Here is a 14,805-nt window from a genome sequence, read left to right on the forward strand (position 1 = left end):
CTGAAGTACTTCAATATGTTGTAAGCCCAGATAATTTTGTCTTGTGCCCATATAAAAGGGAGATGAGAACATCTGTGTTGAACTTAATGTAATTCAAGTGACCGATCACAAATTATATCTAATTCAGTCCCTTTTCCAAGGTATGTTCCACTTTATGCCATATTTTCTGTTACTAGTTGTTTATGCTGGGCTCTCAGCTCTTGCCTTTGGAGCAGGAAAGAAGGAGAGTCTTTTAACTGTGCTGAAAGTCACCTTCTGAATATGAAGCTGAAAAACTTGTATACTGTTTTCCAAGCAGTGGGCAAACTTTTGCACGTGCCTGCATGAATTCATGTCCTTGTAATTAATGTTTTGATACGGACTTGGTTCTCATTTTCTTTTTACTTTAGTTTCCAGAGTTGCGAAGAGAGTCTGGAAGCCACTTGCTTCTGTGTCTGCAGAAGGTCTTTAGACTTAATACATCTTACAGAAGGCTGCACTTTAGCAGCAGTAGTTCAGGTGGGATTTGGGTAGGCCTTTTTGCTCCTTTGTCTTGGAGTGCTCCTACTTGGAGACACTAGGTTATTCATGGTTTCATTCATTGCTCTATTTCCTTCACATTTCTGGGAAGTTCATTTTAAAGCTAAATGGAATCAAGCACCTTCAAATTGTCTTCTATATTTAAAAAAAAGACCATTTCAAGGCATATCTCTCAGAAACACCTTTGAGTCTCTTGTGACTTCTTTGATGTTGCAAGTTCACCAACCAGTGGAACTACATCAGCGTTTTATGGGGCTAAAGGGAAGACCTGCAGCTAGTGGGTACCAAAGTACTGATCGATCCATCACACTTGAGATTGTTGCTTTGCTGCATCTAAGGAAGCTTACAGTTATGTTAAAAACTGTCAAGTAGCAGTGCTTTTAAATTTTGATTAACATTTTTCAAACTATATGCATGATGAATAATTGAATGTATTCTTAACACATACCAATTTGCATTCTTAAAAGTTTTTTGTTTTATTTTTAAACATCCCTTTGATATATTGTTCCTTACCATTTGGATAGGACCGTTTCATAATTTTTGTTTTACATTTCTTTTGTTATGAGTTTTTTTTCAATATTTAGTATGATCAAGAAGCTTTGGCAGGTAATTAGCTTGACTGTAGCAGTAGACATTAGCTGTTGAGAAGACAGGAAGATTGTACAAGGGCCTCTTCGTAAGTGGTTACTTTTTGACATTTCAAAGAAATGCTTGATTTTGATAAACCTGCATTTCATTTACACTGCTAGTGTATAAGAAATTAAGGGCTACAAATAGTGCTTTGTATTAGAACAAGGGTAATTAGTACTTGTTAAAAAATCTAAAGCAGAATAATCAAGTTATTTCTTGTAAGGATTATGAAATAACTGTGATAGATTGATGGTGCTTTTTATTTCAAAAAGTTTTATGTAGAGTAGGTTTAGTTACACCTTTAGAAACCTTCCTACATCACACTGACTTTCAGCTTGGGCACCTTCATCATGTCCTGAATGGAATTCAGCTGTTGGCTAACTTGCTGCAGAAACTTATGTCATTCTCTCATTTTCATCCCATTAAGTGCTACCCTCATTTGTTAACAGTTGGAAGGTAGAATGAAGATTCTTACTGTCAGTTCCTGGTTTTGATGCTGTTCTGTCTGAGAGGACTGAATGGAGATTTCTCATCTGAGTCTATGGCAAGAGTCTCTCACCCCCTATGTAGTAAGGGGGAAACTCAGCTACGTCCAAATTCTACTCAAGGGGATTAAAAGTCCAGATTGTTCTTTCCATCCCTTGCCCTACTCCCTTTGATCACAGATATAAATATCTATTGTATTTTCCTTCTGTCACTGCCAGCCTCATTTTTAAGCTACTTAAATTTCTTTTTAAATTGGGGAAAAATGTGCCTCCTCACAAACATGTACAAATCCAGGTAAGCGCACCAAGGCAGATATTCCCTCTGTTGGCTCTTCAGTGCCTGTGGCTGGGTGTGTTTTGTTTTCCTTTATACTGAGTCTCTGCTGTAAGATGTATTATTTTCTGGAGTAAGAATACCTGACACTTAATGTTCTTTTCCTTAGCAAGTGCTCTGATTTGGTTTGTCAGATTCCATAAAAATTGGGAAAGGTGCTTAGGGTGTAAAATACTGATTTTAATATTACTTAAATTTACTTGTAAGGGTATTTACGTGTTTTTAGTTGGGTTTATGTCCTCTTTTTCCTCATTTTGGTAGGTTTGGTATTAAATTAGGAGGGGGTTTTATTATAGTCTTTAAAATATAGTCTTAGGGTGTTGCGAGCTGTTTTAGATGCAGTTCTTTCTGAAAGAGAAGTAAGAAATACTGAATATCCCTACTGTTATTTGAATATATTTTTTTTTAATAATTAAATTGATGTTAACACAAATGAGCAGGAAAAAACAGCAAGTTGTAATTCACCTTAATTTTTTTTTAAATTACCTTCTGTTCAACTTCTCATTCCTTCCCTCTGGTAATTTCTTTGCAGAGTAGATCACTACAGTTTGCACTTGTACTGGCATTCATGGGATTTTTTTTTTTCTCTCTAAACACTCTGGAGCAGCTATTGCTCATGTTACTATTCCAGACTACACGGGATGTGAATTTTTGAATGTTGACTAAACAACAGAATGGTTTTCTGCTGTTACATCAGGCTTCTGCCACAGAAAATGTAAGAGAATGAGACTGTATTTTGTGGTCACTTCATGGTCCAAATTATTATCATGTAATCGATGTGCTATATTTTAGGTGAAATATCTGACACTAGGTATCTCTTCTCACAGTGTCTATATATAACAGAATATTGTTGTCACATGCGTGTTAGTCACATTCTACTTCTAGTGCCTTTTTTCGATCTAGAATATAAAGCCTTATATTTCTAGATAGGCCAGAAGTGATGACTGAAGACTTATCTTCACCCATTTCAAGTGTGGTCTCACAGCAGCACCCATGCAGGCATCCTTAAGGCTGCGGAGATACCTGTCACTGTAGATAGGCCTCTTTGGTTTAATGACCAGCTGTAAGCATCATACCAGGATGGAGGCAATGTTGGGATGTTGTCTGGTTTGTAGCAGGAGTGTATGGGCATGCCTGGGCAGAACAAGGTGAAGCAGAAAGTGCAATCACTTTAGAAAAGCTTTATAATTTTTTTTCCCCTAAGGCACCTCCTTAGATTGAATTTGATTTCAATTTGTTGATTTTCTGGTAGCAGAAGACTGTTATGGCTGAATTTTGTGTGGCAGGTGGCAACCTGAGTCAATCCATCCATTAACAGCTTTTAGGTGGTTCCAATCAAGGGGATTTTGGTGTTCTAATCCTATGGTATATAACTCAGGCTCTTCTCAGCAGAAGGTTCAGTCCAGTTTAGAATCCTCTTGTGTGTCCTCCTATTGGGAAACAGGGGCTGACAGAAATAGGACCTCATTCTGCAAAGCCTTTTGATTTCGTTTTGGCACAAAGTTCCCTACTGAAATCCCAAGCCTTCCTGGTCTTTTATCCTAAGCAGACACCAGCTGCAAACTGTGATGAATTCAACACTTGTATAAATTGCTGAGGATTAAATGTGTAAATCTTTCACCTGTTTCCTCAAATGTGCCTATGTTGAAGCCACAAGGAAGATGATAAATCCACAAGCTCTCTCCCAGTTTTTATCTGTGCTAGAATGTGTTTTGATCAGTTCCCTGAGACAGGTGATTAGTGAGACCCATGGCATCCTAAAATCTCAGCTGCCTTGCTACAAACAGATGGAAGGCAAGATGCTTGTAGTCGACAGCTCTGGCATGCTACCAGATCTCTTCAGTCCCGAGAGGAAAGAGCTTTTGGCCTCCTGAGCACAGATGATTTTATCTGCTGAAGCTCTCATTAGGCCTTCTTCTGGGTCAAGTGTATTCTTTCCTTTCCAAATGTAGCTGCTCTGCTGGTGTGCAAGTGAAAAATGCTATTTGGCCCCCACCAGTCTGACTTGGATCACTTCTTTGCTCTCTGTGTGTAAATGTGTTGCTGATGTTACTTACTTTCCTTCAGAAGCTGGGTGTATTTAACTTGCGTTTGACGCCTCCACCCTCTGTCCAGCCTGTGCTTCTCTGGCCCCCGGCTCCAGAAGGAAGCTGAGACTCCCCCGGGCCTGGCCGTGCTGACTGGCCCGGCGGGGTTCCGGCTGCCGAGGCAGGGGGGCCTTGCGGTGGCTCCGTGCTACGCTGCCTGGACACGTGTTTGGTCCTTTCCCAGAGATCTACTGAGGTAAACTGCTTCCTCTTAATGCTCCTCAGCAATGGCAGAGCTGATACTCGGTGCTTCCCTTGTAAAATATTTCAAGGTTCTTTTCCTTTAGATAGTGTGGGTGGGTTGCTGGTCTTTTTTACCTTTACCTTTCTTGACTTGATGACTGTGTTATGTGAATCTGAATTGGTGTGGTACTTGCCTTCTCTTAACTTTCTTGTACAGCTCTTACCTATGTACCAGGATCTCAGAGTTTCTAGATAATTATTCAGGGTCTTGAAGGGTCAAGTGTCCAGATGTTATCTTTGCTGACAAGTGAAGTCATTGGGGTTTTTTAGTGGTGCATTAACCAGTGGCTTTTGAGACTTGAATCCTACAGAAATATGTTGGATCTGACTTGCATGGGCTTATTTCAGCAATGGTGTTTGTGTTCATCCTTTCACTACAAGTACTTGAGAGACTGTCTTGTTTTAAAGTAGCTGCTTTTGTGTAATAAAATGGTCATGTTAGACGTGCAGTCCTGTTTTTTCACTAAGGAAACGGTCCAGAGAATGGTCCTGAGATTGGCAGGAAGATAGGTGAATTCACTGTTCGTGTTGGAATGGGAGCATACGTCAATGCCAGTGGTTCTCAAAAGCCACTCACGGTTCAGTCTGCTTTCCTTGAGAATCCCTTGCTTCTGCTCTGAGGGTGGGGCCAGCAGGATGTGCTGTTGTCACCACTTCACCACAGAAGCATTCTAAGCAGTGCTTCCCCACCACCACCTTCATGATTCACCCTAAACCATCCATAGCTGTCCACAAGTACCCATGGCACTCAGGAATGCAACCTCTTCTCTGCAGCATGAAACACTTAGCATCTTCCTGTATCCTGTTCTACCCAAACTACCTCTCATGGAATGCCCAGGAAGGAGAATCAAAGGCTATTAGCTGTCTTTGATGCACCAATAAGTGCTTTGGTGCACTGTTCTATAAGAACAGTGGAAGAAAAAACACTTCTATGAAAAAAAAAACCACCTTTGTTAGAATAAGTAACAAGTTGGGATGTGATATTTTGGGGGTTTTTTATGACTGATTCTTTACTTCAGATATTCATATTTAATAATTAGTATTTGACAATTTTTTAAAAGTTAGTACTGTTGGTACAAGAGTTATGTGGTGCTCTGCCTTGTCATGACACTGTTGCAATGTAGAGTCCTAACTCAAGTTTTATCTTGGGCAAATGTAATGAATGAAACCAAGGAGCTTTGTGTGGCACAGGGCAGAGGATACAGCATGAGGAAGATGGGCCCATCTGTGTGATTCTGTTTGGAAGGCTTCATGGAAATAATGCAAACATACCACATCCCAAGACAATAATTATCTTTGTGTATTTGCATGGAAGAAGAAGAGAGGGAAACTTAATTGTGTGGCTGAGGTGGTGTGCAGTTATCCTGTAGGCAGCTCCCAGGACTCGGGCGGGCTGAACTGCGAGCTAGCAAGTCAAGCAAGCAACAGCTCTGCAGAGGGCAATTATTAAAATTAATCTTCTGCTACTTTTCTTCTATGCAGTTAATAAACATTTAACATGAGAATGAGTTTGAGAAATTAGTTTTTTTATTGTAGTTTTAATGCTGGTCATCCCAAATGTGTGTATTAAAAACCAGAATTTTTCTTTGAGTAGTGAAGGGGTTTTGTTATTACTTCTGCCCTTTGTATGTGGATGAAAGTAAATAGTTTGTGTTGTTACTTTCTTCTTGGAATGATGGGAACAGCTTTGTTCTGTGACAGAAAATACAATGGCTGTTCAGACATTGTAAATTACTGTGTAGAGCAAGTACTGAATTAAACATACACAAATAAATGCATCAATAAAAAGGTTTCTTCAGATTCATTCCAAGTTTTGGATCCTGGCCCATATTTATCCTTTCATTCAGTTTATGGTTTAGAACATCAATTAAAGCTACTTAAAGTCAGTAGAGGTGCTTTTAACATTAAAAGCGTTAATTGTGCAAGGCTGAGTTCAGTCTCCACCTCCGGTTGCTCTTCTCCCTGGAGTCTAGTTTAATTGGCAGTCCCATTAGGGTAACAGCTAGCTCCATTTTCTTTCTGAGTTCTAATGGTCATGCTGAAGGAAGTATAGACATCAAAAACTGTTCAGTATCTGTCTGTGCTTAAAATGAAACTTTTTAAGAACAATTTTGTAGCAATTAAAACCACTTGCTTGACTTGAGACAGCTATAATACTGAGATAGTAGCTAATCTGTCCAGGAAAAAAAAAAAGGTAAAATGCTGCTGCTGTGGGGTTTTTTTAAAAAAAGTAATTTTGTTCACATCTGTTAGTAGTAGTAGAGGGAAGGGAGGATGAAGAAGACAATCTTACAGACTTGAGTTTTAAAATAATGGGATTAATTGGAATTTTGATTCAGCTCCCCAGTGGGTCACCACAGCCTCTTCATTCTTCTCAGCCAGGTTAGGGAGCTGGTGTAAACCTTGGCCAAAGCCTGAGAGAGGATAGATTGAAACACTGGACATGTTGGTGAGAGTTCATAGCTGTTAGGTGCAAATCACCTTGCTGCCCTCTGATTATTCACATATAAAAGTGATGAATTTGCAACCAGTGCATCACTGTGGACAAGCTTCAGATTTCCTTTTGTGCTTTAGAGGACTTGAGTATTATTTCACATCATTATTACATGCTTAGGTTCAGGACTTGGGTTTTCCATTATCTTTCATGTTGTTTGGCATGTTGATGAGTTCAGGACACTTGAGTGAGCATCAACATGGAAATGAAGTGGGACTTCTCAGACTTGCTGAAAAGCGTCTGTGGTCTCTGCCCAGGCCTTGAATGCTTGCCTTTAATTAGGGTTTTGCTTTCTTGCAGAAGTAGTAGCATTAATGAAGCTCAGCATTTCCTTCTAAATGTAATCCAGCTCTATCATAATTGTTTTGCTAAGCGACCAAAATGAAAGCAATCTGTTTGATGGCTTGCACTTCCTGTCATCACTTCATTGCTAGCCAAACAAATACTGTGTTGTAGGCCCATCACCACTGAGTACTCAGCTATGGTCAATTTTCAAGTTACTACAAACAAATTATTTGAAAGTGTAATTATGCTGCCCCTAATGTTGTTTGTGTTGATAAAAAGTTTGTTTATAGCTGAAGTCTCTATTCTGACTCAGAGGTACAGAATGTTTAAATATGATTTTCCTTGTTTTTTTACCACTTTCTCCTTTCTTTCTCTTGGGACTGTTGCTTTTTACAGGGGCTACGATGACCCCATCGAGACAGAGATGGCTGAGGAGAGGATACCTTACCTTCACGGTGGCTACGCAGCGCCGCTGGCACAGCCAGAGAGAGGAAGCATGGCCAGCATCGACCGTCTGGGGAAGCGCTCCCCCTCCATCGACAGCATTCGTAAAGACCCCCGGTGGAGGGACCCCGACCTCCCGGAAGTCATCGCCATGCTCAGCCACCCTATCGATCCAGTCAAGTCCAACGCCGCAGCCTACTTGCAGCACTTGTGCTACGAGAATGATAAAATCAAGAAGGACGTGAGGCACCTCAAAGGGATACCTATCTTGGTGGGCCTGCTTGATCATCCGAAGCCAGAGGTCCACCGGAAAGCCTGCGGGGCTCTCAGAAACATCTCTTATGGGAAGGATAATGAAAACAAGGTGGCTATAAAGAACTGTGACGGGATCCCTGCATTGATCAGATTATTGCGAAAAACAAACGACATGGAAGTCAGAGAGCTAATTACAGGTCAGTGTCTGTAGCTTCTTTAACGAATTATTCTTTAGAGGAGTTTTTAGCTTCAGGAACAAGAATTTGTGGAGATTAGACCGTTGAAGGAGAATTTAGATCTCTGGCTGCAGCTGTTTCTTTAGCTGCACCACGTTCGTGGTGTGAGAAAGCCTAAGGCAAACATGTCCTTCAGGAGAAGATGGAGATCGTCTGTACATGTAGTACACTCGGGTTTCCCTGGCTGTTGAGAGATGGATAATGCTTCTTGGATGTAGCACACAACTACATGTGCTTGAGCTACTGAAGCTGAAATGAGTTATAGCAACTTCATTGACAGGTAATTTGTAGTGTGCTTGCCCTCAGCATGTTATAATCATGAGGTAAGATATGCTAATCTAAAACTTTCCTTGTTAATTCCTTATAAAACAATCCTGCTGCCATGTCCCCACCACTGCATATTGATACAACAGTCCATCTCCTCAGGAACAGTTCCAGCCCTGGGTGCTGGGGATTCCCAGGCTGTATAGAAGGTTGCAGCACTTTTAGGCTGGAGAAATGAGTTTTTAAGGAATGTGGAGTCTGCTGCTGACATGCTCTGGGCACGGGGTTTGCTTGTTGCAATAATCAGAAAAGGGAGAATTATGTTTTGACATTACTGAGCTTGTGCACACTTTGCAGGGAGTTTTCAATCACTTATAACTCCATTATTCAACCTGGGCTTTATTTGAACTTAGTCTTGGATATTGTCCAAAAAGAGTAATACGTATATGCTAGGTTTCAAAGTTTAGCCATTAGGTGGAAAAGGGTGGAAAAGTATTTCAGCTCTTAACCGAAGGAGAATATATTGTCCTTCAGTATCCCATAACTCATAAGGAGTGAAATGGATTTCCCTTTCTCTTCTCAGAAGCAGCAGGAGATTTTTGGATGGAGACCAGCGCAGTTGCAATGAATTTCAATGCCAGAACAGAATTTTTCAGGAAGTTTTCTGAGAGAGAGAATGGGTCCAGGGCTATTTAACAGCTACTTTATCAGTGTTGAATTCTCCAGGCAGGTCCTGTTGCAAATGTGAATTAAGCCATTAGAAGTAAACATCATAATTCTATAATCGCCTCAAAAAAATTATAGCAGCTCTCCAGGTTTTTACGGGTAATCATTGTCTGAGATGAACAGTGGCCTTGGGTGTTCCAACTGTTCTTCCCCAGGCATTATAGGATATTTAGCAAACTAGGTCTAAATATACAGTGTAGAAAATAGCAGGGATTGTTTTTCCAGTCCTTTTCTGTTGAGCTAGTGAAGGAGAGCTGTCTGTTTTGTCAGGGAATCTCCAAGTAGTGTGTGTTGGTTGTGATTTGATTGCTGTCTGTGCTTTGTCTCTCAACATGGAAGCTCTGTAGGTAGTATTTATACTCCATTTGTTGCACTCAGTATGATGGCTGACTGACTTTTTTTTTTTTTTAAATAAAGAATGTCTGTTTATCTACTGTTCTAGTTTACTCAGGAGTCATTACTGGAGTGCTGAGAAGAAATAAATTTACTTCTTTAGAGTCAAGAAAGGAGAAGCCAGTCTGTAATTTACTCTGAAGAAATATCAATAAAATGCTAAATGTTAATCAGTCTTTTTTGACAATACAAAACCAAACTGGATGTTTTTCCTTTTCACTCTAAGTGGCAATTGCTTTTATTTCCTGTTGATTAATTATTTTTACAGTTCCAATGCATTTTATTTGACAGTAGCTCCTGCTCATTAAATGTAGTATTTTTATTCTGTTTTGGGTTATGCTGTATTTGCTGAGAAACACCAGGAATACTGAGGGCATTAACATAAATGGATGTCCAGCAGCAGATGATGTGCATTTAATCTCCACCTAACCGGGTTCAATTTTGTTGCACTTCTAAAAGGGATATTGCTGGATCAGGTGTGAGATACTTGAGCAGCAGTGTAGAAGAGAAGAGTATTACAGCAGTGCCTCTGGGACTGATGCTGGTGTACTTGCAGTCAGTGTTCAAAGCCTCAGCTGATAATGTGGAATTGTCCATTCAAAAAAGGAACTCCAAAAGTCAGCAGAGAAACAAGAGCCAACTAGAAGTGCAAAGGGAGCGTTCAGCTAGGGCTGCTACAAAAGGCCTGTGTTTTGCAGCCTCAAAAATTCAGATCAGAAGTCTGATGTTCTCTTGGTAGAAATCTTGACTTCCTATCTGGGTACTTTTCCCTAATGATAAAACCAAAGTTTACCTTTGCCATGAAAGTTTTTCATTCTGTCTGGAGTTAAACCTCTAGGGACTTCTGAAGCAATGTAAAAAAAAAAAGGAAGAAAAGGCAACAGAGTTTGCTTGTTTATTTCTTTTAACAGGCTGCAAAGTTAAGTTTGGTATGACACTGACTTTTCTGTGGTTTAATGTTTCTTTGACTCAGAGCTGGCTGCATTTGGAAAGCTGAATAGTAATCAATAGTTGGTCACCCCAGGCATGGAGAAATGATAAAATAATTCTAATTTCCAAAGAGATATACATAACTTAAAGAAACTTAAATAATTTGGGTGTTAGATTTCAAGAGTACTTCTAGTCTGAAGTTGGGCTTCTTTGGGTGTGGGACGTTGCCTGCCTGCAGGACACGAGGTGCATGGGAGCATACAGTCAGTCACATTATTTGTGACTGGAGAGGGTGTCTTCTGGCAAAAGAGAGTATCATTCTTATTTGAGAGTCAGTCCTTGGCTTTCTTATGGCTCCATGGCCTCTGATTTACTCGGTGGTATGATGCAGCAGCCACAGCTGTCCAGAACAGTATGAATCAGGCCAGTCAGTTGTGTCTGGTCAGTGGGTTAATGGAGTGGGGAAAAAAGCCACACCACTATGTTAAAAGCACGTGAGAGAGACACAGTGGCCAGGCAGCGTGGAGGACGAGGCAGGTGTGTGATAGTGCTGAATGACTGAGACTTGGTGTGTCAGAAGTGTGCTCACCTGACTACTTCCCAGAACGTTTGGAGAAGGCGACTTATACAAACATTTTGACGTGCAGTTTTGGAAGCAGGCTGAGTATACTGGTAAAACATCACTGCCAGATTAAGCAAGACTGTAGCTATTTTTTTTTTTTTCTGATAGCATTGGTTTTAGCAGAATTGAAATACCTTCTCTTGGTTAATGCCCATCTCTGTTTTACCAGACATTCTTGATATATCTGCAGATGGCACTAAAACATCCTGTCCCTCAAGGTAACACAGATATGTGAGGTGTGTTAAAATAGTTTCATGACCCAAGATAAAATACCAGAGATCTCACTTTTCTTTCTTTTCAAAGTGTGGAGTTACAAAATGCATCCCATCTACTGCACTGAGAAAAGCTTGATTTAACTGTTAGTGTCCATGAGTAAATCATGAGTAGAGTTCCTATGAGAATTATTCCACAAAATTCTTCCTCGCATTTGTTTCTAGTCTTGGAACTGTATTGCTGAACTTCCGGTGGATCATTTTCTTGAGAAATGGAGATAAATGAGGGTTACACTGATAAGGAATTAAATCTGTTCTGATTGGGAAAGCTGAAAAAGTTTTATCTTGAGTGATAAGGGTTTTTTTTGTGGAGGAAATGTTCCCATCAGATATGCAAGATGAAAATTCTATTACGTTTTTTGAAAAGCAATCAGAAGTTAGTAGCTTTAATGAATAATTTTGTTCTTTGTGAGAACATTGAAAGTAATTTTGCTGTTTAATGACATTGCACTAATTTTAAGTGGTGCAGAACGTGGTTTTCCTGATGCTGTACGTTGCCAAGCTGGTTTTAATTGAAAAATGATTGACCTTCAAAATGCTCTGCAGAGGTAATATTTTGATCTAGTACTATAACAGAAACTTGCAGATTGATTAACTTGCTTAGGAGTCACACCACCTGGGCGTTTATGTATGCTAAGGTCCTGTCAGGTGGAGACACTGATTTCTCTTTTTAAGTACCATTTTGTCTTGAACTTCCTGATCACAGATGAGCTTACTCATTCCATTTTCTATTAGAAGGCTTGTCAGAAGAAGGTTGGGTTTTGTGATGTATTCTATGACACAGTGATTCACGTTGAGGTTCTCAGCTTGACCACTTCTTAGAAGCACAGCTCCAACCTTCAGTACTTAAAATAACACAAACAAGTCTGTCAGACATGCATACACACCAACATGCCACAAGAAGTCCTCAGTGAATATCATGCAGAGCACTATTTTTTCAAATGGTAAATGATTTGGTAGGGACTGCAGATGAAGAATTAAACAGCTTCTTTTAATTTCTTGATGATATTAAATTTTTCCAAGTAAGCAAGTACATCAGGAAGAGATTTCCCTTGGGTTTCAGAAGATAATAGCACGTATGTATTGTGCCATGATTTCGTTCAGAATCTTTCCACAGCTCCAAGGAGGCAGAGATTCAGGAAATTATGGCTGGGGCCCTGATCACTTCTAGTATTACATAAATCACATAGCTGTGTTTATAGCTTATAGGTTTTTTGTTGTGTTTTTACCATGATAGGTACTTATGAAATAAACTTGTAGCTATTGTCCCTGCTTAACATGCTGAAAGAGTGGAGGTGTAATGGTTGTAGTTAGAAATAGATACACATATATTACAAATATTATTTTATGAATAAAATAGATTGATCATGATTGTGGTTGTCTTCTGAAAAGAAACAGGTCATCTTCTTTTTCTAATACTAAAATTCATGCAATCTGCGGTCAGAAAGTCCCATACTTGTAGTGAAAGTGTGTGGAGAATGTAGATAACTTCATTCCCTTAAGCTGCTGTGTTAGTGACTTCATTTCTCTTGAGTGCTAGTCATTTGAATTGATTAAACTTAAGAGTTTTAAAAACAGTGTTTCCAGCTTGTTAGATCATTAGTGTGTTATGCTAATAGAGGCAGGGTTTTATTTTTAAACAGCAATGTCAAATTTACAAGGATTTTAATTTTTTTTTGACTCACATTCTCTTACATTCAGTCTGATCTGAATTTGTTCTCTTTTTAAGTTTCTGTGGCTGTCATTGTAAGTGCCTTTTCTGTGGAATTTTGTTTTCCGAAAAACTGAAAGGATGCTGGGATTTACATCTTTGTTTCATAATTTTGAATAAGAAAAATGTTTTTCTGTATCCTTTTTTGTGGAAAATTTTCCCAATGAAGTCAACCTTGAATCTGATTTTTTTTTTTTTTTTTTTTTTTTCCCCCCCCTCTCTTTGGAACTAGGAGAGTCCTTTGTGTTTATCTTGGGAAACCTTTGTGTTAAGTGCTGCACCTTTTCCTTACTGAATACTGTTCAACAGAGGAATTCTGGTATTTCTCATGCAACCATCAAGGAGAATTTTATAAACTTAAGTGGTTTGATATTTTTTTTAATAATTTGAGGAGCTTGTGCATTGGGTTTTTATACTAAAACCATCTTCTATCCTTTTTCACAGTTTGGTGTTTTCTATGAAATATTTGAGAGATGAGAAGCAGATGAGAAATTTAAAAGCTTGTAAACGGCTGGGTTTGGTGTTTTGTTTTGTTTGTTTTTTTCAAAGATGGAGAGGGCATTCTGTTTCACTTCAGTCCCCATTGTCTGGTAGCCACTCAATGAGATGAACAGTGAAAATGTTTGCACTGTGTGGCTTATTGCATAATTCGCAGTCAGCCTCTTCACAAAAATTTTTATGTGCAAGAGATTGAGTTTTGTAGAGGCAGGTAGTTCTTTTGGTCTGGGTGGAATTACTGACATGAGCAAAGACAGCTTGTATGTGGTAGATAGGCAAGTTAGTGCTGTTTTCAGTGTTGCAATCCAGTTAGAAAACTATTGAATACCATTTGCATTTAGTCTCTTGAAGTAACTACTGGTGAGTGAGAATATAGGGGAAGAGGGAGTTTGGAGGTGATTTTATTATACGCATTGGAGTTGAAGATATTAATATCTAGACACGAAACTCTTAAGTCTTAAGCAAAAGATTTGAGCTGTAGAAAACTTCTGTACAGCCCTCTAATATCAGAGCTTTTGGAAACTTTATGGGTGTTTTTTTGGCTTTTTAAGTGTATGTCTGCCTGATTCTTCTTAAACAGTGAAATTTACCTTTGTAGTTTCACTATTCAGATAACATATTGTCACTCCTCCAGGAAAAACTTATAGTAAATACTAACTTGTTTCTTTCTTGCATAATGTAACAAATGGATTAAAAAACATACGAGATGTAAAGGCTTTCTTCCACAACAAAATGGGGCCAGTTAGCATTTTCTGCTTGGTTTTGTGGTTTGTGGGGTGGTTTTTTATTTTTATCATCCATTGCCTGGTGCGATGACAAAGGGTGATTAATTGTAATGGATACGAAGAGAAAAATGTCACCTATGCAGTCTTGTTTGAAAGCTAAAACAAGCATGTTACCAAGATACCATACTGTGTGTTCTCTATGAATGGCAGAGGCAATAGGCCAAAAAAGCAATATTTTTGTATGCTGTTAGAAAGACTGAAAGAAACATTATGGTGTTCATCCTGTTGTCTGCCTCAGAGTCTCTTTATTAATTAATACAGACTCCTAACTGTGAACATATGCCTGGGTTTTGTAAAGATCGCTTCGAACAGGAGACATCACAGCGTTTGACTGCTGAGGCTCTGCTAACAATCAGCCTTTGAGGTTATCCTTCAAGTGCCAGTCACTACTCAAATGGAGATAAAATTCCTGTCCTGACCTGGTACCTGTCATGGCCCTATATGGGTAATACTCTGATATTAAGCCAGGGTGTTTGGCATTTGACACTCCTAACTTGTAGCAGTGCAAGGCTGCGTGTGCAGCAGAGTGCCCCCGGGACAGCTGCCTGGCCTGGGGCTGGCGGGGCGCTGGGGCGCCGGCTCTCCGGCACGC

The 14,805-nt window shown here is 39.5% G+C and overlaps 1 protein-coding gene across 1 annotated transcript in view; it reads left to right on the top strand.

Moving 5' to 3' along the window:
- LOC103780501 (armadillo repeat protein deleted in velo-cardio-facial syndrome homolog) overlaps nucleotides 1-7,973 on the top strand; it is a gene marked incomplete at its 3' end in the record, with an annotated part of 18,677 nt that extends 10,704 nt beyond the window's left edge. The window contains exon 3 of the mRNA XM_008948192.1: nucleotides 7,474-7,973. Coding sequence (XP_008946440.1) covers nucleotides 7,474-7,973 — 500 coding nt within the window. The remainder of the gene's footprint in view (nucleotides 1-7,473) is intronic.
- Nucleotides 7,974-14,805: the final 6,832 nt, after the last annotated feature.

Source organism: Merops nubicus, unplaced genomic scaffold (assembly GCF_000691845.1).
Source record: "Merops nubicus isolate BGI_N331 unplaced genomic scaffold, ASM69184v1 scaffold40150, whole genome shotgun sequence".
Classification (NCBI taxonomy): Eukaryota; Metazoa; Chordata; class Aves; order Coraciiformes; family Meropidae; genus Merops; species Merops nubicus.